The sequence below is a fragment of the Folsomia candida genome, unplaced genomic scaffold (genome assembly GCF_002217175.1).
Source record: "Folsomia candida strain VU population unplaced genomic scaffold, ASM221717v1 Fcan01_Sc007, whole genome shotgun sequence".
In the NCBI taxonomy this organism is placed as follows: domain Eukaryota; kingdom Metazoa; phylum Arthropoda; class Collembola; order Entomobryomorpha; family Isotomidae; genus Folsomia; species Folsomia candida.
Genome location: NW_019091199.1, coordinates 1,428,545 through 1,456,018, shown reverse-complemented (window position 1 = coordinate 1,456,018; position 27,474 = coordinate 1,428,545). Strand labels below are relative to the sequence as shown.

The window sequence follows — 27,474 nt, the reverse complement described above, 5'->3', positions numbered from 1 at the left end:
CTTCTGTGAAGTTTTACGTTGACATTTCAAAATCCTGATGTATTAAATATATGTATCGGGTTCGGCCCAATTTGCATTGTGCGAACTATTGAAAACGTTTTCGCGTCATGTGGCATTTTGCTAGGATAATGGATAATAGAGCATTGATGGACGAGCATAGTTCAGCCAACATCGACTTCAAACTTGATTTGACAAATACCATTCTAGTGCTTACGTCATTTATTAACAGGCGAGTTTGTCTGCAACCCTGAGGAGTTATTTATACACTAAAATAATTTGCTCCACGCCTTGCAAAGGTAAAGTTCAAATCCCGTAATACAATAAATGTGCTCATAAAGCATAGCATAACACGTCCCATTCACATCGCGTTTCACTCAAGTATTACTACGCAAGCAATAATGTTTCAAGAGTATTCTGGTCTTAATACAAAAAGTACAACTTTGTATATGGAATGAAATTGAAATACGTATTAAACTCCAACGTCGCTTTATCACTGAAAATCAATTTCAGAAGCAAATGATTGCTTAAATTTTTAATAATAGCCTCAACCAACTTGTGTCTCAGTGCTTGTACTTTTTTCTGATCCTTATTTTTCTGAATGAACATGTGTCATCAAGGATGCTCAATTTTTATGAATTAATCAGCCCGAACGCATTTCGATTGAAATCTATAAATCCGTCATCTATCGGCCGATCTTCAAAATAGGTCACGGCCATGAAGACTGACGCCCAATAATGATTAAATAAATTACATGATTTGCTTGCTGACTGAACTGATACATGTTTTTTTAAGTGCACAAACAGTGGTAAGATTTTGATTATTAGAGATTGATCGCGACTTGAACCCTTTCGTCGTAATTTCGTGTGTACTATTTTTTTAACGCCTCACTGTTTAACCTTCACCGAGCAGTGTTCGCATTGTAGGGCCAATATCTGCCACATTGATGACAATGTTACAGATCACTATCAGATATCGGTCATCGGCGGAGAATAATTGTAGGTGCTTTGCTTGGCTTTATTTATCGAGCTGGCGACACCGCACGACATGAAATAGTTTTTCTCCTTTCATTGTTGGCTATGTAGCCTTCCATTTAATGCCCGCTGACTGACAGGTACGTAGGAAGAAGTTCAGCACGAGGACATTGATTATCTGGTCATTATAATTTCATGGCATGAACACGTCTACGTCTATTTCCATGCAATCGATATTTACTCCTACAACATGCCTACAACCACCCTTTTCATTCTACTGAAAGTTGAGTGTTGTGAAAAGGAGGAAAGTTTTCTCCTTATAAATTTGAATTGAAGGTTATATAAGAAATCCTTGGCATTGGCCACTTCGATTGTGTAATGAATGCAAATTTATAAAGGCAAACTTTATCAAAGTCCCCGTCATTTTCGTCCATAATGTCAAACATACACCACAAATATGTATTTTATCAACAAGAATAATACACCAGGAACAATCTTGCATCGTGACATTTTAATAATTTTAACCATTTAGCAGACATTGCACACTGGTCAGGAGCCCATTCACCACGTTCGTTAATGACGAAAGGGTGGAATTCATCCAGTCGATTACACCCAAAGAAGGCGAACTCGGGAATGGGATGAAAGTTTGAGGCTGTTCTCGACTGGTCTGACACACGTTGTAACTGCTGTATCCTGGCAGGGTGACGCATTTTTGATACGATGCACAATCGGACGCGACAGAACAGAAGCAATCGTCACGAAGGGCACAGTGTACGTTGGAGGGATCGGTATCTTGAGCTGTCGAAATTCTCTTGATACGACGGCCGAAATTGTTGAGGAACACCTCATTTGGGTCATATTTCTGCATTGCAGCTGAAAAGGGAGGATTTACAATAGACATTGCACAAATGAAAGAAAGTTGCTTTCAAGCTTAGAAAAAATGAGTTACAGATGAATCCGGCTCTAGCATTAGGATCAAGTTTCAATTCCAGCAGAGGGGAACTGTGATAAACCATACCGCTCTTCCCCCAATGTGACCGCCCATTAAAACCTTTGACCTAAAATCCGCCATTGTAATAACAGGAGACCGTTTTAAGCTGCTAGTAATTTCTTATTAAATAAGCATTTATAAATACCAGAGTTTGCATCATGGTTTGATAGGCAGCAAGGCTGGGAACTGCATCTTGATACATGTCCACTCGATTTGCCAAGTACCATTCAAAGTGAACCGAGTTTCTTCCGTATGAATTAGACATGTAGGTATCAGAGCTGGCAGAAAATCGCATGAGAATTCCTTGGATAGGAAATAAAGCAGGTGCTTTAGACAAAATATCTTTGACAGCCAGGATAAATTGAGGCATGTCATTCAGATCCAGGGAGATTTCGTTGTCCAAAATGGTGATGTTCGCATGCACATTTCCATGTCCCCAAGCACATTGTAGCGGTCCATTTCCTGGGCCATCATTGCACACGGGGGCAAACATTTTATCATAATAACCAACTGCAGGATTTACCACCGTTACGCCGTCTTCAGTGTAAATTGGAACAAAGTCTGGGACAGTGGTCCACAAGGTGGTTTGCATGTAAGACTGGAGTATGCTGATAGTATTAAAACCAAGTTGGCGTACAGCAGAGCATCTATTTTGGGTCAATACAGCAGATTCTTCAAACACTTGCGACCCCAGAATGTTGAAATTATCATAAGTCGAAGGAACATGATCAAAGGTGTACGCATTTCCCGTAGTATTGGGATCAACGATAGTCCAATTCGCTACCACGACCTGATTCATACTGGGGAACCAGTAAAGCGACATCTGGTCCGCCTCTAGGGCCCATTGCTGTGCCGTACCGTTGATCAGGACGGAATCACTCACGATATAATTATGGGCTAGAGTTTTGTAGAGCGGATGCGTGGTTAAAGTGATGCGGACAACGATGCCCAAAAGTCCAAGATGAATTCGGAATGCGTGGAGGTCAGACTCGTTGGTTACGTTTTGAACGTTTCCAAGCCCATCCACCACTGTCACACCCACGACTTGGGAGGAAATGGAGGAGGTGTACTTGATGGAAGACCCGTGTGCTCCAGTCCCAATGGCACCAGCCATGGTAATATTCCCAAACGCTGGGGTTGTTCTAAATGCTCTCCCATTGTTTCGTAGGAATTCGGTCGCATCGTGCAGAGTTACCCCAGCTCCGAACGTCGCTGTTCCATCCTCATTTAGTTGGTAAAATGTAAGCCCATGATTGTCAATTGGAATTCCTTCGGTGCAAATAATGTCGGTCTGAGAGTGACGAGCACCGAATGCTTTAACCTTGACGCCTCTGGAAATAGCTTCTTGAACAATAGCAACCACGTCATCAATTGTTGTTGGGTAGCGGATATAGTCGGATGGGTTGCAGAGTGGCATAGGACGATATGAAGAGTACTGCTTCGTTATGCTGGCAGAATTTAAATATAGAAATTTAACAGATAGACATGGCAAAATGATTCATATTTTTAGCCCGAGTCAGGGCTTATGGAACCGTCATGTCCGTCCGTCTGTCCGGCACGATAGAGCCAAAACGGCTGAACCGATTGACTTGAAATTTTTACCATATGCATATTGGACAAAATTAGGAAACGAGCTCGAAGATGGGCGAAATCGGTCAAGTGGTTGACCGGTGGGGGTCATCGGAGTGGGTGGGGTATTATGCACCAAAATTTCAAAATTGTCGTAGAAAGCTGAAATTTGGTACAGAGGTTGCTAATGGCTCCTAATAGATAGAAATGACTTCAAGTTGGAAAAATTTTCATCTTGAGGGACCCTACAGGGTTACCCATACCGATTTTTCAAAATCGTCATACCAAGCTGAAATTTGGTAGATAGATTGCTAATGGGTCTTAATAGAAGAATATGGCATGAAATTGGTAAAATTCTTATCTGGAGCGACCCTATGGGGTGACCCATACCAATTTTTAGAAATTACTTTAAAAACATTAAATCTGGCACGGTTATACCTAATGGCTTCTCACGAAAGGATATGAAGCTAAAAGTGAGCAAATTTTAACCAGAGTGACCCTGGAGGAGTCAGTGACTCTGTCCCTGACTCGGGCTATATGGAGTCTGCACTGTAGGTTTTATTAATAGATTAGAACCCTGCTGGCTCCCGGCTAAAAGTATAGAATGCATGTGTATGTTTACCTTTGTCCATCAGAAACAATTATTATGGATAAAATGATGAGCCACAAAAATTTGCAAGATGTGTAGCTAGACATTGCAAAATTTGTGCAAAATTGTGCAACTATGTATGTATGTTGCTTACGAAGATCTGTCGATGACTGATGAGTACAAGTGCGTGGGATTCAGCTTATTTTTAACAACTAACCTTTGTTGGAGGTTATCAATAAGTTTGCCCGTTTCATTACTTTAATCCTACTATCTTTTCATTGCTTACATCAATAGTTGCGAAAAATTTTGCAATCAAATTATAAAATCTGTTTATAATTTTATGATTGATGTGGAGAAGTTAGACTCCTATAATAAGCTATTGGAAGAAAAATGTTCCAACGAAACACACGCGAATGAAATATACACACTATATACTTGCATTAAAATAAAATATGTACATGTATTTCGTGGGCGGTTTCTCACATCTCACATTGGACCATAACGTTTAATACTGGATAAATGTCATAAACAAATTACTTGAGTGAAAAAAAAATTGTCCACTCTTTAGAGTTATATTCATCATTTTACTGTTTCTTAGTTGGTTTTTTCATTAATATCAGTCCAGAATAAGTTCGTTCTGTGCAAGCCAATTATTTTTTTTCAGTCTCATCTATCTGTCTCTCACGCAATTTCTGCCAACATGTAAATTTTTACAAAAAGTTAGTTTGATGCAAAACATAGTACTGTGGCAATTTAGTAAATCCCCATGAATGATTTACGATGGGCAGTTAGAGTATAAGTAACATGGTAAATACTTTGATCAACTCCGAAGCAGGCTTCACTTATGTGCAGTGAATTATCTATGCGTAATAAAACAAAATCATAAAACACAATCGGATGGTGAACTCATCCTCGGTGAAACATTTTAAAAATTTGTCAGCTTAACAAGTGCCTCATCTACATACATATTCCAAAAGAATCGTAAATATCTAAGCAATTCAAGCACCGTGGTTGAGGGATGAAAATGGATTTACGTAACATTAAATTTACCAGTAAGGGGGCAAGTAATTAATCGATTTCACATTTTCCTAATAGATCTCGATCCCACATACTTCTGTAAAATGCTTTTATAATGCTTAGCCCTTGCCGTCTCATGTGGAGCATAATCTCATAACCAGCACATACGCGTTTTCAAAGCAATTTTACAAGTCTAAATTTTCGAAAATGTATTTATTGCATAACGAATAAGTTCGCCAGACACACTTTGTTGTGTGCACGTGTCCAAGTCCTATTATTCAAGTTAATAGGATTTCAATCCTTTTGTGTCAGCTCCATTTATTTATCCAATTTACAGCTCTGAAGCGTTTGAGGCAAACAGTCTGCTCTGTCCACTTTATTTTAAACGGCCTCGTGCAGCCCGTTCGCCCCAAACTGAAAGTGAATTAAGCAACTTTATTGTGAAAGTTGCTTCAAAAACAGTTCGCATTGTGTGAATACGGATCCCACCGATATCATGGGGCCACGTCCTACCCATTAGAACGTTAACCACGATTTATGTTATTATTATTATGACTGACAAGTAATAAGCTTTGTTTTAAAATTGAATTACAGACTCATCCTCCAGCCATTTTGACAGTAATGGTCTGCCTCTGGATATCTCTTCAGGGTTCCATCATCCAAAACTTCCATCAACATGTTGTGTCTTCACAGTATCTAAACATGTCCCAGTTACACCATTTCCCACGCTATTCCATCCTCCACCATCTCTAAAACCCCACCCTTCTCTCCAGCAACAACAGCTCCGCTCAAACCGAGTGAACTACCCCCCAAATTACAGCACTAATAATAACTTTACCTCACCCAAAAACAACCACAACGTGCACCTCAACTCCTTCGGCACTGGGACAGGAACTCATAACCGAAGGAAAATTCTACACAGCACCAGGAAGCACGACAACCGTGGTCCCGACCCCAGCCAAAATCCGCACCCTCATCGATTCAATAATGTACAAACCACGACAGAGACATCAAGCAGTCGAAGAGCCCCTCAGTTCGGAGTGTGTGGACTGCCCCCAGAACTTGTAGCCACGTACAAAAGTAATATTTATATTAAAGTTAGTGATACGATTATAGACAGTTATTCGTTCTTCGAGGGGAGTGGCGGTGGGGTTTCGTCTGAAGAAGTTTCAGGCTCGCACTCCTCTTCTACCGAACTTCCATTGTCGTCTTCTTACTCGACACCTTCAACTTTCTCCGTACTTGAATCCACCACTTGGAGCAGTGGTGACCACAGCACCACACCCACGTCGTCATCGTCATCATCCTTCTCCACGACAACCTATCCCACCTCTGGCTCATCCCTACCTCCTCCAAGTCTAGCTCAGCCCTACATTTTGGTATCAATGACTCTCAATAGTGATCAGTGTGGGGACAAAGTGCTCGATTGGCTTGACCAGTCATCCGATATCCTCTTTGTGGTCGGCTTTTGCATCATAGTGTTTGTCAAGGGGTGTTTTGTGGCCATACTCAGATATGAAATTAAAGAAATGGTTCAGAAAATTAAGCTCCTCAACGGAGAAGATGATGGACGCACGGCAGCCATGAACGAGCTCATCGGGCTGACGTCCATGTATGAAGGGGGCAACGAGGACGAGCCTGGGGAGAGAGAGGGCCTCATGGCATCCTCAGGTGGCAGTCAGCACTGTGCCACCGACTCCATGGCCAACACCAACATCGATGCAATAGAGGCTGATAAACGGAAAGACAGTGTGATTAGTGCCAGAGATCATCACAATTGTCACGCGGGGAACCACGTGGGCAATCACAGCAGGAATAAAACCCCTTTGGGCAACCACGTGTCCATTGAGGTTGGGATTCCGATCACGCCAACGACCACAACCGTGGTAGCCGGGTGCAGCATCAATAGCCGGGGAAGGCAGCATGATGGTGACGATGAAGGTGACGACGGGGGGAGGACACTCCATACGGATTTAGGGAGGAAGTTCAGGAATGAGAACGGGGGGAGGGCTTTTCCAAGAAATGGGAATAACAACACGACCGGACTTGGTGGGGTCACCGGCTCTGCTTCTGCTCCCATCCCCATCGACTCCATGGCTAAAGCTTAACTGAAGGCATCCTAATCGATCTGGCGAGTTAAACGTCATAATCTCGAAATGTCATAGGAAGATAATTAATTAATCGTGCTAAGGGTACAATTAATTAATGCAGGCAAGATTACGTGTACATTAAGTAGTTACCAAAACCATCGTTTGCATTAAATTGATAGAATATAAATATACTTATGATCAAGCCATGATGGTTATCACAGAAGGACATGGCGGGCGACAAGGTCATATCATGCATACATACATCTGATCTAAGGTACCATCGCTATGTGTTATTATTCACTTGTCTTCTATTGTGACTAACTCATGTCTCTCCAGTTTGAGGTGAAATTATTATTTTTTAATCGATTCTGATCGAATATGTTTGAAGCACTTTCATACTTTACTAGTGATTACTAACTTGCGTTGAACAAGCGTTTGCTGATGATGGTTATTCAGATGGGCCGTCCATTTAGGACAAAAATAATTGAATGAGTAGAAATTGCTAGATTAACTAACCTCACCTTAACTGTATTTTTATAGAAAACTATTGATAACCACACATAAATACATAACGTACATACATATTTGGCATGAACACGTAACTTATTATTGTTGCATATGTGTATATTTACGGTATGGGTATACTTGATACAATATCAAATTTTCTGTGATGATATTATAGTGATTTTATTATAAGTACATAGTTGTAAAGGATATCATATACTACATATTTACTTATTTATGTAGATTATCAGTTCGACGAAATCTGACACGTTAGAAATATATAGAAACGTCAGGTTATTGGAAACTATGTGGTAGTTTGCATCTCAAGACACAGTTCATCAACATTTTAACCTTCGTAAATCCATATAATTCTGCGAAACTGTATGTTAGTAATCAAACGATAATCAAATGATCCAAGTGTCGTGACATCTCGTCTAACCTAATATTACTGAATAATAAACGAGTCCCGAGTCTACTAAAAAATGTATTCCTATTGGAAATAAAATCCTAAAGTATCCTAAAGTAGAACAATCGCTGGTTGAGAGTACGAACGAATTGACAAATGTACATACGTTACGTGATACCTGAATGAATCCTTCCTTTTCTCCTTTCTTTTTTTGGTTCCTTCTAAATGTCAACCGATGGCTGCTGACGAGGAAAAGTAGAAAAGGGAAATACAAAATGGTAAATTACAGAGTAAATTGAATTACCAAAATTGTGCATGTCGTGTCTTTCTGTATCTTCTTCTGTCGTCTGCTCTCTTTTTGTCTCCCCAAAGCCAACCATTTCTCACTCACATTATCAGTTGCTCCTTCTAATCTTATGCATTTTTAATCCAATCGCCGGCTCAGCTTTCTCCTAGAACACAAACCTTGTGTCCATGTACTGCACCACCAGAACTCAGAAAACCTCAACTCTGACAGAATCCAACCAAATCCAATCAAAAATCCAAATCAATGCAATTTTTGCAAACGTTCCCCTTTCCTACGAACGCATTAATATTCATTACCGTTCCCTTTTCCTTTTCTAACCAATTCTCCAGCCCCAACGACACATGTAGATTATGCGACTTTCTCCGCATTGTTCGTTAATCAATACAGTTGTTTCTTTTCGATTCAATTCACAGTAATTTACAGCGAATTTTATGTTGCGCTTGTGGTTAGATTGACTGAGTTTTCCCAATATGTATGTACTCGAATGGGCTAAGGAACTGGAGAAAGGCAGAAAATGTAGGATAAAGAAGGACAAATATTGATGGCTCAAAGGACATGCTTTTCTTAGTCACATGTACAATGCACACCATACAACGACCAACCACTTCTAGATACTACTACTACTCTTCCATGCCTATCTACAAAGGGATCTGGCAAGTGACATGAAAAATTCATCAACTGTCAAACATTCGCCAATTGAACATCAACACAACATCAGCCAAATTTTACCCCACTGTCAATACCACACGCTCACACGCAGTCAGATGACAGAATAACAGTGAGTAAAAAAAGCTAGCAAATCCGCTAAATTGTTGAGTCCAGTTTATACTTCTTTTGCATGGATAGCATGGCGAAACGATATTTGTAGTAGGTACAAAATGTGGGTGTGGTGGTCGGTGATTCAAACAAAAGCGTGTCGTCGGTCTTATTTATGTAATCCGTTCATTTTATTTTAGCTTTCTCCCATTGCAAAAATAATTTCACTCTTCCGTCAGTTTGCGTCTACATAGTTTTCCTGATTTCGTTTGTAGTTTGGTAAAGTTTTCCACCATACGACCAGTTATATAAATTATTTAATTAGCAGAGTGCTAAACGAACCACGGTGCATGTTTTTTGGAACGCCGTAGAGAGTCTACATATACATACTGTCTGTCTCAACATGAATGATAGATTCACACTAAAACGCCATTAATTGTTCTCTGTATCTCTCAGTTGGGCACAATAATAATGCTTTTCTTTATTGCTTCGCCCAAGTGTACAGTGTCTAATTCCGTGGCTTCACCAATGCGTCATAATCACACGAAATAACAAACTTTATCATACTTTATATGTATATATGACTCGTATTTACTACATAAACTCGAGTTAGCATTGCTAATGTTGCATGTTCCTTTAATTCATCTCTGCAAATTTATGTTACACACTACGCAGCTTATGTATGTACATATGTATGTATCTATGTACCACTAGTAAAGGGCACTACATACAAATACCGGAACACACTCCACATATACCTCCGAATCGGTTCAATGGTAAAGCTGGCGCGTCCGTATTTTACTGCTTCATATTGTTCTCCTTTCATTCCTTTGCTTCCATACTGCTTTGAGTAAGAAAAAACTGGAATGTTAAGAGGGGAACCAAGAATGTGAACAAATGAACAATTCTAAACTGCATTGGAATATGAGCACATTATGTTGAATAGCATGAGGGCTACCGTGTGGAGAAATGAGCATATCATGTGAAGGCGGCTGTACTCGTCGAATAGTTTAAGGAATCCGTCTTATCCCCCCGCCTGCTAAAACTACTGCTTTATGTGGTATGAACATACATATATAGATAAAGGATATATGTTGGGTGGGAGATAGACGGCCAACTCCTATGTGCAACTTAAAGTTGGTTTCGACGTGCTAATAAAAATTTATTATGACAACCCACAAGGGAAGCCCATTTGAGTTAAGTTGGAAATAAACTTGCAAAATACCTCCGTCTGACATAATTACTATTTATTGTTCAATGAGATAATCATGGGCATTTCTCCCGAGTTGAGGAGGAGTTAGGGACATGTGTATATTTGGTGCGCTTAGAGAAGCATTCCTTTCCAATTTCATTACCAAACAGACAGACGGGCAGATACAGACTGACGCAGAATTCTGTGGACAAAATTATCAAGTACCTCGACATATTATTTTGTATAGAACGTACATATTTAATTCACTCACGTTTTTAGCAAGCATAGCGCCAGCCATATTTCTCCATTGTTGACAGTACTCGAATGTTTACTCGCATGCTAATTATGTGTTGGCAAATATTACATGTGCAGAATTAACAAAGTAGAAACACAAGGCCGTGTTTAAATATCAACGTCCTGGATGATGGGTTGAACATCTACTCATGTCGGCAATTAGCCTTGAATCTGCTACCGCCGCGGTCTCTATTTATCTCCATTTATGAGGCGTCTGACCACCCCCGTAAAGTATAAATATGAATTGTCATTTTTTCTGTGATTCTTCGGCGTAACATAATATCACGCTTATCTTACAATGCACAACTTGAGTGGCATGCTAACCTGATTCAATTATGTAGTAATAAGAGAATTTAAACCGAAGAAGTCAAAAGAATGATAGGATCAAAATGAGAGCAGAAATCTAGTTTAATTAAGTATTTGAGAGAAGATAACTATTATTCTACTTGTAGTAATAATAAATAAACGAGAGATATATTCAATAAAGACATAGTATAAATAAAATGTAAACGGATATTTGACCTATGTATCTAACTACACTTTACAGTAAATATTTCTGGTTCGTCAATTTGCATATTATAGTATTTACTCTTGTTGCAGTTAATTATGTACTTATCAATAATAGGTCTGTATGATTTTTCTACAGTAAAATATTAAGATAAGGTATAAAATAAGGACGAAGGACTGGTTTTGGAAAAATGCTTATTCGTATTACTGATTGATTACAGCTACATATTTATTTGTAAACCAAAGCATTCGTGGCTCCAGATATTTTCAACTACTGTATTGTACTGGGACGTATACATATTTACATGTATATAAATAGTGCAAGGAACTTGCAATTAAAACGAAATTGAATTCTTGAGAAATGTATAAAATATGTCATTATCTGGTTAATAAAAGGTTATTTAAAAACGAAATCTATTAAAAAACTACAGGCTGAGTTTTGTTTTCTCACCTTTGCAAAAAATATCATCAGATCGGTTGATCTAACTTAATTCAAGGGCAGTTATCTAAGTTTACTCAACAGTTTCTCATTTGCTACGACACACTACCACGACGGTCTCATCTATTTCTTACGATTAGTGATGGAGCTTTGTTTTGAACTACTTTTTCAGCCCACACTACGTACGAGAAGGTTAGATTGATTAGAAAAATAGATTACTGAGGAATGTAGCTGTGTGAAAATGTCAATTTGCTCTGCACATTTTCCTACAATAATGTCCCTCCGAGAAGATATTTATTTATGGCCATCTGTCAATAGAGCTCCGTGCTTTCTCCTTTCTCTTTGTGGTGGTCCTTGCAGGAGGGGCTAAAGAAGTTTCGCAGAAGTAGGGTTCATCAAACATTCAATTACGACTGTCACCTGCAGGCAACAGAAGAAAGCACTTTAACTGCCAGTTTATCACTAAACCAAATCTAGGACAACTTTTTTCCAACTTTTTTCCCACTCTCCCGATCCCTTGTAATTTAGGGAAATGTGTTTGAGGAAGTGATTTTATTATTAATGCAAAGTCCCATAATTGATGGCAGGAGGATTGACATTGACCTTTGCAATAATTATCTTACGTGCCATAGGTCATTGGGAATGAACTTTAGCCCCATCAGAACCACACAGCGCATATATACGTACATGCATTTCAGTTGGTACTGTTGAGCTGATAGTACATATGTGACAATAATTATATGATTCCGTCTTTCGTCCTCATTCAGTTCAGCTACCAAGACCCAAAAGGCATCTTTCTATCTTTCGATCAAAGGAGAAAAGACGTCGAAGGTGAAAATGAGTGGATTTGTGTCGTGGAAAGTGAACAGGAGCCAAGTCTCGAACTAAATTTTTCTTTTTTAAAGCAAAAAGCTTTTGTATCGCAATGCCATCAAGTCGGAAAGTTCTTCTTTCTCAATACTGTTGTTGGTGACAGGCCAGTAAATCAAATAAGTCCACGTAGCTCACTTGAGCCATTCATCTACTCCTTCATCCATCCACAGACAAACTATTGACGAGGAGACAAATCCCCGTTCCTTTTTGCAAGCTTTCAACAATAATCCTCCTCCTCCAGAAGAAACCGGTCGACAGGTTGGTTGGGTGAACTTGGGAAGATTGATATTGGTTGGATTTGGGAGAGCACACAAGTGGACAGAGACCAGAATCACCCCGTGTGAAGAAACACTTTGGAGTGATTTAAGTACATAGGCGTCGTCAGTACTTTCTCTTTTTCTTTCGCCACTCAAGTGACAGAACCTTGGGAACATTTAGTTCTCAAACTGATATGATGCTTCGCTATGCTGGACCAATTTATAAAATAGTTTGCACTTGGACTTTCATTGATTGCAGGAGTTAGATCCCCCTCCTTTTATAAGTGTTTGAGCAACGTTACCTTAACTCATTGGTTGTGTACACGACGATTGTGATCGAAACAGCAATAATTGTACAGTAAATGAATTATGATTATGAACCCATTAGCGTCAACGGGTTGATAATAAAGCCTCATTCAGAGCCAAACTCGACAAAACAGAATTGTTTACTCCATTTGTTCTTAAACTCTGCCAGCTTATCTTAATGTGATTTGGAGCCACAAATGAAAAATGTCGACAGCAACAAATCTATTACTCCCCAGATAAAAATGAGTTGTTAGTAAGAAGGAAAATCGATCACGGCGACGCTGATGAAAACTGATTTTGAGTTACATATGTACATACCAATGGACTTGATTTTTCTTTATAACCCATAAGTTATGTCCATCATGGTAATGTGTACTTATGTAATTGGCCAATATATGCAGAACCAAAAGCTTGCTCATATGTATGATTTATCTTTGATGCTTCCAAAAATTAATGTATGTAGAAGATATTAGAAATATCAAGCAAAATTAACGATTAATAACTAAATCGAAAAATGCTGTCTTACCAAAATGTTTGGCTCCTTAACCGACATTATGAGGTCCATCGATGACCCTCCCACTACAACCTGTTGGAAATGACGGGCAGGTAATCAGATCAAGGTTCAATTATTTTTGAAGTATTATTGCTAATGAAGACAATGGCTTTTATTAGAAATAGAAAAGTTATTGTCTTACGAGGCCGGAGATTACTTATTAAACCTGATTTATAAGATCATTATCCACTTTCACTCACAGGTCTTTTGTGACGCACAGCCAGCCATCCGTTTCCACTTTCTCCCACCTCAGCATTCACTTTCCCAGCACCACCAGAGTCCAATTTGCCCAAAGTTTTTTCGGAAACTATAAATCTTTTATCTCGTTGGGGTGAAATATTCCCTTGCGGATTGTCAACTATTTTCTCATTGTCACTGAAAATACTGGTGGTATTTTCCATAGATTGATTCGCCAGTCTTGCTTTGCACCGATTCGAGTCAACTTTGACACATTGCTTTCGACCTTTGGATCCTCCTGTCAGTTCAAATTTTATCTTTTTAGCTAAATTGTTATTCGTATTGCATTGAAAAGTAACAAAAGGCATAACTTTGGGAGCCTTTAATCATTCATGAGGCAGAAATGATGGATATTTTTGTGGCAAATAAAGTTTAGCCAGAGATAAGAGGAATAATTTAGATGCCAAAATGGATGATCTTTAACGACAATAAGTCATTCAAGTCGCCGTTCTATCGAATATCTCATCTTCTTATGGACACGAACGATTTTAATTTATTTAACTGAAAAAATTCTCAGACATTTATGCACTTTTTCATTTACAAACTTTTTCCTTAGCTCAAAATATTAAAGATCCATAAATAAACCTCTACATACATATAACCATCAGACAAGCGATCATGTAATGTTTGACAGAAATATCCTAAAATCGTCCTCAGTCCGCTCCCGCAAATAAATGTCACGAGCACCGAAACGTTTTATGTACAAACCCCAAAGATTATAAAATAGTTTCCAAGTAGTACTTCTGCCTCATTATTTTGTGTGTTTTTTTTTCGATTCAAATAAATTGTACAGAAGTTTTGTGTGTGTGTCACGACGTGGATGTCATACCTGATTCCCCATCGTGAGACATCATGTTAGTTCCCCTTCTCAGCTTGGCGAGAAGGATGGCAATTTGTGTCGCAAATCTGACATTATTTTCGACGAGGCATTTATTGGCAGCGAGTGAGGAGCCTTGAGTGACACGGTTGACCTCGGCCAGAAGAAACGGGGTTGTTTCTTTCCCTGCAAAATTGCAAATTAAAAAACCCTCAAACACTTAAAAATTAAACAAATAAATTATAATTGGTCATTGCCTTCGATGCCCAACTCGCGAGCCCTTTTCAGCCCAACCTTCACGGCCTCCTCAATCCGCTCACCTCCCACCAACGCTTCACCTTCCTGGAAATGGTCCAAAACGTGGAAGAAAAAAGTCAGTTATGTATCTGATAAAAATTTAAACATTTCTTCCTCTTTTTTTGCACTTGAAGGGCGAGCACATTTCCATCGCCATTGCATTATGTACATTCCTCGCATTTACTACTACAAATGTCAAGATGTAAAATGGTCTAGAGTGATACGGTCGATTTAAGGCAAACTTTTTTCCTCTCTGTCGTCTTTCTTTTTAGGTAAAAATCAATGAACTCGCAACCATTGCACTTCCCAAGTTAAGGATCTACTCCTCTCTCTCTCTCGCTTTCTCTCGCTTTCTCTTTCTTGGAAAGGAAAGGGCTAAAAAAATGGTCTCGGATCGTATTGGAGTTTAAGTGTGCCTGCCATATTTTAAAATGCATCAACCAGAAAAGGACGCGAGATTGCAAGTTAGATAATACGATCGCAAAATACATGGCTTTTGTTCTTGGAGAAATGAGTGGCAATTGTTAGAAAATGGAAATATATGTATGGTGCTAGAGCATGGGGATGATGGCATCGTAGCATCATTCCAAGTGGTTTTCCACATGCTCCTGCGGTACAAGATCGCTCGGGAAGTCTGCATATATATTGTCAAGTTAGAATTCAAGTTTGAGATGCGAATGCAACTGCTGCCTGCGAAGGCGGAATGAGTGCTGGGAATGATAATGGTGGTCATGGAATAAAGGCTCAGAGAAAATGTGCATTTGTATGTAGTTGTTCTCCTTGAGGCGTCTCCTCCACCTCCCAAAGCGACACTCAACGAAAGGCTAAAGATTGTCGTACCACGCCGTGACTAATTTACTTACTCGATACCGCATCTTGTGGTTCTAAAACACTTTCTCCAGCTCAATGTAGATGCTTGGATACGCAATTTAAATTGGAAGGAAGCCAGTGCAACGGTTAGATGTGCATGGCTGTGCTCGTTTACACATTTGAAAGCAAGGTGGAACCGGCCGAATTAAATATGTATGATGTTATTGAATCTCTAAAAAACGTATGTAGGAATAATACAAATACAAAGAGAGAGGATTCATTTTCCTTAATAGGATCCTAACCTACGTACGTATGCACATAAGGGCACTACGTATTTGATATAAAAATTCCTTGCGGTTGTAATAATATAGAGCAGTCTCGCATACCAGATTGCCGTATGTTACATACGTTCATCCTATTTTTCTAAGAGCATTTTCAACAGCGTTTCAACGCCCCTTTTGCGTAATGGAGCTTTCTCTTAAAATATTTTTGGTTCAAGTACACATTTTAAGCCTCTGCTGAATGCCTTTTTCTCTTCCATTCAGCATTGTATATCAAATTCAAGGATAGCTAAAGAGAGGGATGAGTGCAATATGTACATACGTACGTATGTACGTATACCATATACGTATATTTTATGCTTCATCTTGATAAGGTTCAAATGGAGTTGCTCTCCGGTTGACAAAATCTTACTGGTCGGCTCATAAAGCAGGTTCCCTTCGGGTTAAACGACCATGACCGTACGGATACTGCCAGCTTGAAATTTAAAATATGTAGGATAGTAACACTCTGCACATTTCATTCCCATTGTGTGCTAAGCCCAGATACCTTGGTCTTCCTGCAATTGATCATCGCCTTCAGTTAGACCCGAAAAATATTCTCATAGAATTTACATGCAACCGGAAACATTTCTCAACACTCGGCAATAACAAAAACGTTTTGGCCATTCGTTTGCACGAATGAATAGCGCATAAATCTTAGCGTATAAATACCATATGCCACTAATATTATCGTTACCCGTTGATAAGAACGAGGTGGAAAAAGCATAGGTTCGCACAAACTATATGACTTACTTTAGGAATTGGGATGGCAATCAAGATGCCCGAATTTAGTTTGAAATTTATTGAAGAATTAACGAGATGAGCAGCTTGGAGCTCATCGGACAAGGAATAAGGAGCTGCAAATTGGCTTTCGGCAGTGAAAAATGATGGAAATTTAACCCTGCCAATTTGCCCGGATTTTGGCACATCTCCCTCAATTTCCATTTCAGGACAAACATCCGACTCATTATATCTTTCTCCTTTCTCCTCCTTTTTCTTCAGCACGACCACGCAAACACCTTCCGTTTCCTAAAAAACAAATTACTTAGTTGGGAGATGTGCATTTCTCCTTAAAAGACTCGATAATATTTCTTGGAAATATTTCCTCGGAAAGAGCATAGTCTTCCTTGCTGATTAAACTTAATTATCAAGATTGCATATTCACCCAGGAGCCAACCACATCCTTATAAGTGACTCGTGACTCATCGGGTTCACATTAGCATGTAAGCATAGTTATTACATAATATCAAACAAGATTGGAATTTTTCCTCAGAACTTTGTCATTAATGGAGGGGAGTGATTTATCATTATTATTATTCATAATGACCAGAACCAATAACGAACCAAATACTCTAGAGTTTTCCCAATGTCCAAAATAGATTTGACGCCTGCGGAAACGACGGCGATCTGATTTCTTCCCAATTCTCTAAGGTCTGCACTAATATCGAAAGTTGTCTCGGCCCCACGATGCACTCCACCAATTCCTCCTGCACGACAACAAGGAAGGAAAAAGCTGTACATGGCTGTGAATGCACGTAAAGCATGCATTTCTGCATTTACTCTAAATCAAATTGTGCTAGGACAAAATGCTCGAGGGTGGAGAAGGGTGAAAGGTAAGGATTCAAAGCATATGTACATTCATATTTATACATAGGCTGACACATTTCTAGTTGAAATTATTGTATGCATACCAGTAGCAAAAATGTGAATTCCAGCTTTAACGGCTCCAATGATAGTTCCTGACACTGTTGTCCCACCATTCAGTCTCTATTTCAACAAGAACATTGTAAATAAATTACTGGAGAATTAAATTAATTGGATAATTAATTTATGCTAGATTTTATTTAATTTTTCAATTTATAGAAATAAAAGTTATTGCACAAGGACAATTCGGATGAACATTCTTTCAGAACTTACTTGAGACAACGCGATTGGCAAATCTCTTCTAGAAATTTTTATCACAGCCCGATCATTTTTCTCCCTGGTGGATCCCAAACTGACGATTTCATCATCGGACAGGCCCACAGTTAACTGACCTTGTATTACTCCCACTGTGGCTGGAATTGCACCCTAAACAAATGTGTAGTTATTAAATACATTCGCATGCTGCATCCATCCATCCAACCTCCATTCGCTATTCATGTAACAAATACGTAAAATTTGAAAGAAAGGACACACCAGTTCTCTAACGATGTTTTGGAAGTGGAGAGCAGATTCGACGTTGTGTGGATGTGGCATTCCATGCGTGATGATGGCGGACTCCAAGGCTACGACAGGTTTCCCCTGCTCCACTCCCACCCTGACCTCCTCCGATACGCGGAATCCGTTGGATGCGGAACAAAAATTCCTCCTTGTCCCGAAAAAATCCACATTCCTCCCTCCGCCATCGTCAGATAATCCCAAGGAGAGCCCATTAGCACTTGTTGAGAATTTAGAATTCTGTCTACACCCTCGCGATTTTCCCCCAATCGCATTGTTCCTCGACATACTTTTTATTAATGTGGTGGTGGTAGGCGTAGTGGGCAGAAGAATTCTTGGCAGGCTTACCCAGACAGGATGAAGTGGAATGGATGCGAACGAAATCATGTTCACTCTGGTTAGGCGAGGACAATAATGTCTCGGCATCTTATTAATTGAAGCAAAAAGAATGAATTCGATAAAAAAATCAGTATTTTGGTTTGGCACGCTTAAATGGATGAAGATGTACCTTGCTTTCTCTTGACGCTTGGTTATCTTATTCTGAAATGAGTCCAAAATTTGAGCATGTAAGCTGCAGAGAATAAAAATATCTGTAGAATAAGTTCGCTGTACTCGATCGAAAAATGTGAGACCATGCAGCGTTGTCTATTCCGCTATGCATATGCATACGTACATATATTTATATAGATAAATGCGTTGTCGCAAATTGATGATTTCACTGTCATGAAAAGGGAACGGATGCAAAATGGAAATTTTCTCTACGTTTTCCAATGTAATCCTTAAAATGTTCAAGGTTCCATGAATTCCAAATCCATATAAAAACTGAAGATAAAAGAATCATAATTGCTTTTAGTTTCCTGCACACTCTGATCCAGTGATCTACTTGGCAGAGTAATTTATTCATCGCCGGAGCGAGAGAGTGATAAAGATGCGAGGTGATTGTGTCCTGGCCAGATTTGGCATGGTTGGGTTGCCTGTTCACGCTGGAGCCTAACAAGGCGTGATGGGAGAGGATCTGATGATGTAACATTATCAACTTGAGACTTCAAAGGACGAGGGACGTGTGAGTCGAATGTCGCGTCTCATCTCGGAAAACGTCATTGCATTCGGGAGAAAGTAAAGTGGTGTCAGTCTCATCATCAACTTTGGGAAATGCGGTGGAGTGGAGAATCGAGGCTGACTTTCTCCTCCTCACTTTCTTTCCTCCTCACACGTCCCACCAACTTTTACCTCCAGCTCGACGGCGGATGCTGATTCCGCGGATGTGACAACACGTCAAAGGACAACATGCACATGCCAACAAAACCACTTCTCTGATCTCACTTACCACCACACCATGACACACCAACCCAGTCGACATTTTGAGACCTGATGTAGCACTGATGACTTTCACTTGTAACTTTCTACCATATAAATAAGATATTAGATATCTAACGTTGTATAACGTTTCCATTCCTCGTAGAATAAATTTGTTTGACATTTTGTTGTGCATGTAATCTTGTGTAAATAATATTAATCCGATCGTGTCAATGAGTGATGAGAAAAACAGATACGAGATGCACATTTCTATAAATAGTTTAATTATAGAATATCTAGTATAATTAATCAAAGGATGAATACCTGGGAAAATCTGACAAGGGAGAAATCGCATTTATATATTTGTTCCGACACCATGAGCGACACTCTGAAGAACTTTCTCCACTTTCTACACTTTAGCTACCTGTCTGACAGCACGAGACGGCGTTGTAAAAAACATGTATTCAGTATTCAGGACACTTAAAAAGCTTACAATTTTCGTGGAGATAATAATGCGACATATTTTTAATATTTGAATATGTCATGAGCTGAAACTTTACCCAGCTGTAAGCTTCGAATTTATTTACATACATGATTCGTTGAAGTCCGTAATCTGGGAGCATATGTATGTACAGACAGACGAACATATGTACGTATGGGTTGACATGACATGCAAATGCAAGAAGGAATGGATGAAGTTATTTATATGCACTTCTACATGGTTTACCAGTTTCTATCATCATGCATATGACTTCATTCATTCAGTTGGTTGCATTCTTTAGTTGAATTACAGCTCATTTTATGACACTCATCACTGATGGTTGGTCCTTTTGAAGGACCAACAAAGGCTGACTGAATACGTCAAACATTTCAGAACGCCAAAAAGATTCACTAACTTATATCAATGGGAAAATTTACTCAGCGATTATTTTAATCCAAGTATTTGTATAATTAATTAGGCGAGTAACTCGTATTTCATCCATACTTGTGATATTAAGGTGATATAAAGATATATACTAATTTGGCGATACACAAATAACAAATATTATGCTTTGCAACATACTTTCTACAAAGCTTTTTGCAGTGATATTTGGGACATTTTATTTTCTCGCATATCTGTATATTGTATAAACAGTATAATAATTCATACAGGAAGATATTATCACTAGGACGTAATACCTATCTCACGACTATGTAACTTCAACCTGACAACATTGAAAGTCGGTGGTTCAACTAAAATTTGCTTGCATATTTTATGCCTATGCCTCATACATTTTCTGATTTTTCTTGATACCTGTTCTTCTATACTCTGATCTTTCTGCTAAATATTCTTCCGTGCATTCCTTTTTAAAGTCTTCATCTTGATACCATTTTGTTAGACAGGATTTGAGTTCAAAATTTTGACCACGGCAATTCACGACCATTGCCACACTGCTGCGTTTACAACATTCATTAAAAGCCGCAACTTGTTCAGAGCATTTTAATTTTCCTTTTTCTCTCATCTTCATGGGAATCGTCACTTCTTTTTCCACTCTTCGAAGAGATCGATCATCAGGATCGCCTGCATTACGAAAGAAAATGAATTTCTCACACTCATTAATTATTCATGTAATTCCATACCCACTCCATGCGGCCCTTTCTTCCAGGACGGAATGGGTCTAGCCGGTATAGCTTTGTCATCTGTTACATTTGCTTTCTCCATTCGATTATGACTATTAGTAGCTAAAATTGTCGCAAATCCACTCTTGCAGCTGGTACTAAAGAATAGCTTATACAAAATGCTGACAATTAACAATCCTTGGTCTTTAACTTTTGAATGAAACTACAAACTTTCTCATTTTGATATCCACTAACTTTCTCTAGTTGATTTTAATAGCTTAAATAATATAGCTCAATAACTTGAATAAATTTGAAAGTCCCATGTACAACGTGGGAGCCACCACTTTTATTTTCACAGAAATTATTGCAAAAATAATTAAGAATATTAAGATATACAAATTTTGCACGTTTCTGTTTTCTCCTGTGTGGAGAATGAGAGGCGGAGAGATGAGATTTTTGTTCGCGGTACGGAAAACTCAAAAAAGGTGCAAGTCACAGCCAGTGCAAAACAGTGAACAGAGTGTCATTTCATTCAGCCGGAGAAAGCATTTCACATTTTAAAAATTGCAATAAATTTCAAAGTTTTTAACATAACACACATAAATTAAGAACGACATTAACAGGAGAACCCCACAGAACATTGGTAAGTCGAACTCCGTGTCGTAAGATTAAACCAAATAAGATTTTTTTGCTTGAGTGATAAATGTAAATTGTACTATAATTGTAGGTCTTTCATTATTCATTACTAATATAAAAACTTTGGTTTACAGAAGTTTGCGAATAATAAACAAGATGGATCGATTATTGAGATTGGGGGCAGCCATGCCAGGTAGAGGTGGTCATTCATTTTTTATTTTTTTACAAATTATTTATTGTTTATTCCTTGAGCAAGATTTAATAATACGGGTACCTTTGTAATTGTAGGCCTTGGTCAAGGGGGCCCTCCAGCCGATGGGCCGATTGTGGACACTGCTGAGCAGGTTTACATCTCATCGCTCGCCCTCCTTAAAATGTTGAAACACGGTCGAGCCGGTGTGCCGATGGAGGTCATGGGTCTCATGTTGGGAGAGTTCGTTGACGACTATACAGTACGTGTCATTGATGTCTTTGCAATGCCTCAGTCTGGGACGGTAGGTGTAACGATTGAGTACTTTGTTGTTTACTTTATGTAGTTTGAAATATTTTAGCATTTTTCTGATTTTGAATTGTCTGGACTTTAGGGTGTCAGTGTCGAAGCTGTTGATCCAGTTTTTCAAGCAAGGATGTTAGATATGTTGAGACAAACTGGAAGACCTGAAATGGTTGTTGGGTGGTACCATTCTCATCCAGGTGTGTACTTGAATTTTAACTAATTAAAAAGCAAGATTCATTGCCTAAAGCTGTTTTTAATATGGTAAAGGGTTTGGATGCTGGTTATCTGGCGTGGATATAAATACTCAACAGAGTTTTGAAGCACTGAGTGAACGGGCTGTTGCCGTTGTAGTGGATCCCATTCAGTCTGTGAAAGGTATTAATAGCAAGGATAAAATTTAATTCACTGAATTCTAACAAGTTGTTCAATATTTAATTAAAATAATGTTGCTTCGTTTTTAGGGAAAGTTGTGATTGATGCTTTTAGACTGATCAATCCAAACATGATGGTCTTGGGACAGGAACCTCGTCAAACTACATCCAATTTGGGTCACTTGCAGAAACCATCGATCCAGGCATTAATTCACGGCTTGAATCGTCATTACTACTCAATCAGTATCAATTATAGGAAAAATGAGCTGGAACAAAAGATGTTGTTAAATCTCAACAAGAAATCTTGGGAGGATGGACTTCGCCTCGAAGATTATAATGAGCATTGTAGCTTGAACGAGAAAACCATGCAAAACATGTTGGAATTGGCGAAATCGTATAATAAGGTAAACCAAAAATTCCATGATGAATGATGCTGGAATTTTAATAATTGTTTAGAATTAAGAAAACTAGGATCAGTGACACACTTTTAAGATACGTTTTACTAAAATTAATCCTTAATTGTGGTGCAGGCTCTTGAGGATGAAGAGAAAATGACTCCAGAACAACTTGCGATTAAGAATGTAGGAAAACAAGACCCAAAGCGTCACTTGGAGGAGAAGGTATTTAATTTTGTTTAATACTGTCGAGTTTGTTTGATTTTCATTAGCTGAACAAATTTTTCGATTGTTTTTAAATGCAGGTGGATCAATTAATGAGTGCGAATATTATCCAAAACCTTGGAGCTATGGTACAGTCTATTGCATTTAAGTAGTTTTTATTAGGGAACGTATTACATAAGTTTAAAAAATAACATAACTTAAAATACCACGTTTTGTACCAATAATTTCAACATTTAGGGTGGAAATTTCTAAAATTTTGTATAAAAGTATGTAAATGAACAATTTGTAACCGAGTTCAGATTTGGAAGCTGATAAAAATTATTTAATGGGAAATAAATCAAAAATTGAATAAAAATGGACTCATACACATATATATACATTAACTATGCTGTACCGTATTACATATGTTTATGAATGTACCCTGTATGTTGCATTTCTCAGACTTTAAATGTATATATACTAAATATTATATGGAAAAGATGTAAGTGTCGACATTGGTCGCTTCGTTTGAAATTACAAACCATTATCCCATGCCTGCTTTTTCTGTCCTTGTGACATGAAAAAGTTGGTTTTTGTTCCTGGGAACTTTGACACTTCATTGGAATTTGCATCTAGATCAATTTATTGTAAGACAAACTAAACCAAATTTCACATTATGGGTAAATAAATATTTATTCTACGAGTGGTGAATTACCTTTTCCTGAGCTGAAATCAAACAGGTGGACAGCAATTTTAGAAAAGAATTTACCAGAATTATCGTTCGGATCCATCCCTACTCGATTATTGCTGTGACCAAATCCCTGAAGTGGATTGCCTTGCTGTTTCAAGTTTGAAAGTAACATGCCCATTTTTCGATAGTGTCCTTTTCTAAAAACACCGATTGTACAAAAGAATAAATCAAAGGCAAAATTATTCGGAGTGAATTGCGAGTAGGTGAAACTTTGTGGCTTTTATTTTCGTCAAGGAAAAAAGTAACTAGAAACGTTTTTAGGGGCTGGATGACAGGTTAGGGTCCGAGGACGGAAAATAAATTACTTTGTATTTCTAGGTCCAATGAACGCGAATAAGGATTTTGTTCTGACTATGTATGTACAACAAAGAAACTCCTCATTCATAGATGGTCAAGAAATAAATGAACCAATATTTCTCTATTTACTAAAAGTAGTTCAATTCTGGGAAGAAGTAAATGACACAAATATTGGATTGGGTTGTTCTTTCTGAGCATGAATATCGGCGACAAATTCGGAGCGACAGTTCTGAATTACGTTTGCCAACTACCTTTAACTCATCGGCTCCAACCCCCATCAATTATGCATTTCGTAAAATAACATTACATACACTGAAGCCAAGCGAGGAGAGTAAATAACAGTCGTTCCTCGGTCTTACTTTTGCTAAATAACAAACTATTGATTTCTCATTTACTTTGTTGAGAGGAAGAGAGTTTTTCAGCGACATGTGCAAAATGTATTGTTTCAAAAGATGGGTTTATGTGGTCAAAATTGTTCTCTTCTCGATACCAACAGTCCAATACATACATATTTCCATGTGTATGGTAAATATAATCAGAGTGAAATACGAAACATAGCTTTCACCGTCACAAAGAGGTGATACAACGGTGAAAGTTTGAACAAGTAATGCTCAATCTACAAAAGGCGATTAGACATGGTTTTCACGACTTTGCGCTTGAATATCTCTGGTGCAAATTCGAATTTTGAGTTGATTTTGATAGACAAGCAAGATAATACTCTCAAAAAGATATCTCTAAATTTTTAAGGCGATAGCTTCACAAATGTCCCCTCCAGAGCCCCCAGAGTTGGAAGGTGTCAAAAACCCACTTTCCAAACTTAATTATTCATGTGGCATGATAACCAAAGAGGTCAGAGGTGAAAAATTATTATTATTATAACCCTAGATAATGATTGTATCTAATAATAAAAGAATCCGTAATGAATAAAATAATGTGGGCCCTCCAGCATCGCTGATACTTTTCCATGAAAAGTGATAAGTCGGACCGTGCACCGGGAAATTGACCTCCTGACCTTAAAAACGGACCGACTGGGTGAAATGAAGATTGAGGGCAAAGCTCTAAGTGTCCTAAGTAATATTAAATTAAGCAGTGATGATTTTGAGTAAACAGTTTTGGAGAAGGACCCGAGCTAATCAGCTGACATGGAATCCTAAAAAACTCTTGAACTTATTTAGAAAATTAATAGTCAAATTTTGTTGAAAACAAATTTTAATAAGTTTTTTGTGTCCCCTGCTGCAGAACTATTTTACCTACTAGGTACAAGTGACAAAATAATAAAATTACTGCGTTTTGATTAGTTAAAAAAATGTTTAAGTTCCGCTTCAATTTCGAGGAGAACTTTTGTAAAAATTTTATAGGGTTTGATGGAAACTCATTTCCTAGGGTGTAACCACTTATCAAAATTTTATCAAAAGTACTTACAGTGCAATATACTATATGTACCTTGGATATAAACAACGTTTGGGATTTTTAGTGTCAAAGCCCTAAAATGTGGGGGCCTTAAAAGTCGAGGAGTTGCGTTCGTGAGAGCATTCCATAGGACAAGTATGAAGTTAAACTACAATACGGGCTTAAAAGATAAGCATGAGATAAAAGTGGTTTTATTATAAAACCACTTTTATCTTATAAAACTTTTATATAGTGAAAGGCATGCTGAGTCCATTGATAATAGTCGCAAAGACGATTTCTGCACTAGGGCCTCAGAAAAAATCTTTTGTTCGGCGCCATTTTATAAGAACACTGGTTTGGAAAACTAAAAAAGGACACCTCTGCAAATTTGACCTTGCCTCATGCCCCAGAGTGCACAACACCGGAAGCCAAATATATTTACCTATAGTTCGAGACATGGGCTTTCACATAAAAAAAGTTAGAAATCTCTCCAACCAAAAACCATCGCATAATTAAATTATGAATTTGTGCAAACCATCTCTAATCGCCTTTTGTACAAGTTTGCATAACATCAAGGCTTTTTACATACGGTAGATTTACTTGCTATTATGCAGCATAGCCAGCTATTTATTCAGGCGAGCTGTTGTTTTACATTATATCCAGTGGTTCAGTTTCTAGAAGCCTTTGCACACATGGTTTCGATCATCATCGATTGCGTGACCCATTGAATGCAAACATGACCAATTTTCGCTTATGGTTTTATCTAGCCTTCCCTATTGCTGCCCACTATTAAATATTTATAAACTTTTAATTTTATACTTTGGCCCATGATAATTGTAAATATGCAATAACACCATTATTAACTAGATTACTGAGAATTTCGTTCTGGTTCTTTGTAAGCACGAAGAGTACATAAGATTATAAAAATTATTTCCAGTTCAACACCTTGGGTAAAAATTGAATTGTGATGTATAGTAGCTGGTGTTACTTTTATTGCCTTGATCTTCAGTAATATGAGGTTAAACTGCTTAATATGTCAAGTGAGGTGACTTAATTATTACATCAACGATAAAATTAATTTTAATGTTGCGGAGTAGGTGCAATTTTATGCATTTTTAAAATGATTAAGCTCTTAAAGTCCTCGATAAATTAGTGTTGCATTCATTTGCCTAGAACGAGATCAGGTCGGGAAGGACAAGGATGAAGTTGATTGGACTCAATCACCTCAATAGTGGTCAAAATATAATGATCTCAAATGCTGGGCAAAATGCAACGCAAGTGCAAAGTCCAACCAAATAAAATAATATCTTTGTTGAACTGTGTTATTTTCTAGAAACTATAATTATACAGATTATAGCTGCATAGATATAAAGTCAGAGTCGAAATTATTGATGCAAAAGTCAGGGTTATCATTATTAGTGTGGTATACAATTAAGTACTTATAATATATTAGTCTTCATTTGTCTTATATTATCATGCATATATTTGTATTACATTGTATGATTTTCATAATTAAAATCAATAAGCCGCCGTTTATATTCTTGCATATCGAAGTAAAATAGTAATTGCATTGCATATGCATACACTAATCAATCAATGATCATGATTTTGATTTGACAGTTTCAAATTGACACACATACATAAACACCAAAATAAACATGTATATTTCTTAAAGTGAAAAATCAATTTAAAAAATGTAATTTATGCATACACATTTAGGATCGCTTTAGACGTTAAAA

General features: G+C 38.0%; 6 protein-coding genes across 13 annotated transcripts in view; 2 read left to right on the top strand and 4 right to left on the bottom strand.

Annotated features, from left to right (window-relative positions):
* Positions 1-11,606, top strand: part of LOC110852398 — a 43,396-nt gene extending 31,790 nt beyond the window's left edge. For all 4 annotated transcript variants that reach the window (XM_035853674.1, XM_035853676.1, XM_035853673.1 and 1 more), the window contains exon 8: positions 5,732-11,606. In XM_035853674.1, the coding sequence (XP_035709567.1) occupies positions 5,732-7,245 (1,514 nt within the window). In that variant the 3' untranslated portion in view covers positions 7,246-11,606. The remainder of the gene's footprint in view (positions 1-5,731) is intronic.
* The window catches only part of LOC110852062 (pseudouridine-metabolizing bifunctional protein C1861.05), a 54,944-nt gene extending 34,731 nt beyond the window's left edge, over positions 1-20,213 (bottom strand). The window contains exons 1-12 of one of the 4 annotated variants that reach the window (XM_035853672.1): positions 19,922-20,208; positions 19,629-19,704; positions 18,810-18,841; positions 18,281-18,727; positions 18,020-18,172; positions 17,794-17,869; positions 17,447-17,589; positions 16,856-17,131; positions 14,933-15,017; positions 14,688-14,861; positions 13,822-14,096; positions 13,595-13,654 (exon numbers count right to left, since the gene is read on the bottom strand). In XM_035853672.1, the coding sequence (XP_035709565.1) occupies positions 13,595-13,654; positions 13,822-14,096; positions 14,688-14,861; positions 14,933-15,017; positions 16,856-17,131; positions 17,447-17,589; positions 17,794-17,869; positions 18,020-18,172; positions 18,281-18,727 (1,689 nt within the window). In that variant the 5' untranslated portion in view covers positions 18,810-18,841; positions 19,629-19,704; positions 19,922-20,208. Of the gene's footprint in view, positions 1-13,594; positions 13,655-13,821; positions 14,097-14,687; positions 14,862-14,932; positions 15,018-16,855; positions 17,132-17,446; positions 17,590-17,793; positions 17,870-18,019; positions 18,173-18,280; positions 18,728-18,809; positions 18,873-19,628; positions 19,705-19,921 lie in introns of all 4 variants that reach the window. The other 3 variants (XR_004835276.1, XM_035853670.1, XM_022100034.2) reach the window with 3 other exon arrangements.
* On the bottom strand, positions 1,395-4,315 carry LOC110852394 (L-gulonolactone oxidase 5). The gene is made up of 4 exons (XM_022100461.2): positions 4,154-4,315; positions 2,108-3,410; positions 1,921-2,029; positions 1,395-1,844 (listed from the first exon to the last, which is right to left on the bottom strand). The coding sequence occupies exons 1-4, from the start codon at positions 4,225-4,227 to the stop codon at positions 1,492-1,494; spliced, it is 1,839 nt and encodes a 612-aa protein (XP_021956153.1). The 5' UTR covers positions 4,228-4,315; the 3' UTR covers positions 1,395-1,491.
* A 459-nt stretch (positions 20,214-20,672) lies between the features above and the next one.
* Positions 20,673-21,637, bottom strand: LOC110852021 (COX assembly mitochondrial protein homolog). The gene is made up of 2 exons (XM_022099980.2): positions 21,218-21,637; positions 20,673-21,158 (listed from the first exon to the last, which is right to left on the bottom strand). Exons 1-2 carry the CDS (start codon positions 21,297-21,299, stop codon positions 20,857-20,859), a joined length of 384 nt encoding a protein of 127 aa, XP_021955672.1. The 5' UTR covers positions 21,300-21,637; the 3' UTR covers positions 20,673-20,856.
* Positions 21,638-21,678: 41 nt separating this feature from the next.
* On the top strand, positions 21,679-23,674 carry LOC110852020 (26S proteasome non-ATPase regulatory subunit 14). 2 transcript variants are annotated; one of them, XM_022099979.2, is made up of 8 exons: positions 21,679-21,839; positions 21,967-22,025; positions 22,121-22,326; positions 22,417-22,525; positions 22,596-22,703; positions 22,790-23,103; positions 23,230-23,319; positions 23,400-23,674. In XM_022099979.2, the coding sequence occupies exons 2-8, from the start codon at positions 21,989-21,991 to the stop codon at positions 23,469-23,471; spliced, it is 936 nt and encodes a 311-aa protein (XP_021955671.1). In that variant the 5' UTR covers positions 21,679-21,839; positions 21,967-21,988; the 3' UTR covers positions 23,472-23,674. The 2 variants fall into 2 exon arrangements, with proteins under 2 accessions (XP_021955671.1, XP_021955668.1); XM_022099976.2 differs by having other exon boundaries at positions 21,967-22,031.
* LOC118436219 lies at positions 23,461-24,560 on the bottom strand. Its single transcript, XM_035853794.1, has 3 exons — positions 24,355-24,560; positions 24,014-24,186; positions 23,461-23,930 (listed from the first exon to the last, which is right to left on the bottom strand). The coding sequence occupies exons 1-3, from the start codon at positions 24,432-24,434 to the stop codon at positions 23,833-23,835; spliced, it is 351 nt and encodes a 116-aa protein (XP_035709687.1). The 5' UTR covers positions 24,435-24,560; the 3' UTR covers positions 23,461-23,832.
* Positions 24,561-27,474: the final 2,914 nt, after the last annotated feature.

What these genes read in the sequence shown, in the direction of transcription:
- LOC110852394 (XM_022100461.2), bottom strand. Translation starts at nt 4,227, where the DNA reads ATGTCTAGCTACACATCTTGCAAATTTTTGTGGCTCATCATTTTATCC. An exon ending in AAACCATGATGCAAACTCTG is followed by an intron (nt 2,030 to 2,107) that starts GTATTTATAAAT and finishes GGCGGATTTTAG; the next exon opens with GTCAAAGGTTTTAATGGGCG. An exon ending in TGCTAGAGCCGGATTCATCT is followed by an intron (nt 1,845 to 1,920) that starts GTAACTCATTTT and finishes CTCCCTTTTCAG; the next exon opens with CTGCAATGCAGAAATATGAC.
- LOC110852021 (XM_022099980.2), bottom strand. Translation starts at nt 21,299, where the DNA reads ATGGAGAAAGCAAATGTAACAGATGACAAAGCTATACCGGCTAGACCC. An exon ending in GAAAGGGCCGCATGGAGTGG is followed by an intron (nt 21,159 to 21,217) that starts GTATGGAATTAC and finishes TTCGTAATGCAG; the next exon opens with GCGATCCTGATGATCGATCT.
- LOC110852020 (XM_022099976.2), top strand. Translation starts at nt 21,989, where the DNA reads ATGGATCGATTATTGAGATTGGGGGCAGCCATGCCAGGTAGAG. An exon ending in TCCCATTCAGTCTGTGAAAG is followed by an intron (nt 22,704 to 22,789) that starts GTATTAATAGCA and finishes CTTCGTTTTTAG; the next exon opens with GGAAAGTTGTGATTGATGCT. An exon ending in TGGCGAAATCGTATAATAAG is followed by an intron (nt 23,104 to 23,229) that starts GTAAACCAAAAA and finishes ATTGTGGTGCAG; the next exon opens with GCTCTTGAGGATGAAGAGAA.
- LOC118436219 (XM_035853794.1), bottom strand. Translation starts at nt 24,434, where the DNA reads ATGAATGAGGAGTTTCTTTGTTGTACATACATAGTCAGAACAAAATCC. An exon ending in ATTGGACCTAGAAATACAAA is followed by an intron (nt 24,187 to 24,354) that starts GTAATTTATTTT and finishes CGGTGTTTTTAG; the next exon opens with AAAAGGACACTATCGAAAAA. An exon ending in TGATTTCAGCTCAGGAAAAG is followed by an intron (nt 23,931 to 24,013) that starts GTAATTCACCAC and finishes AAATTGATCTAG; the next exon opens with ATGCAAATTCCAATGAAGTG.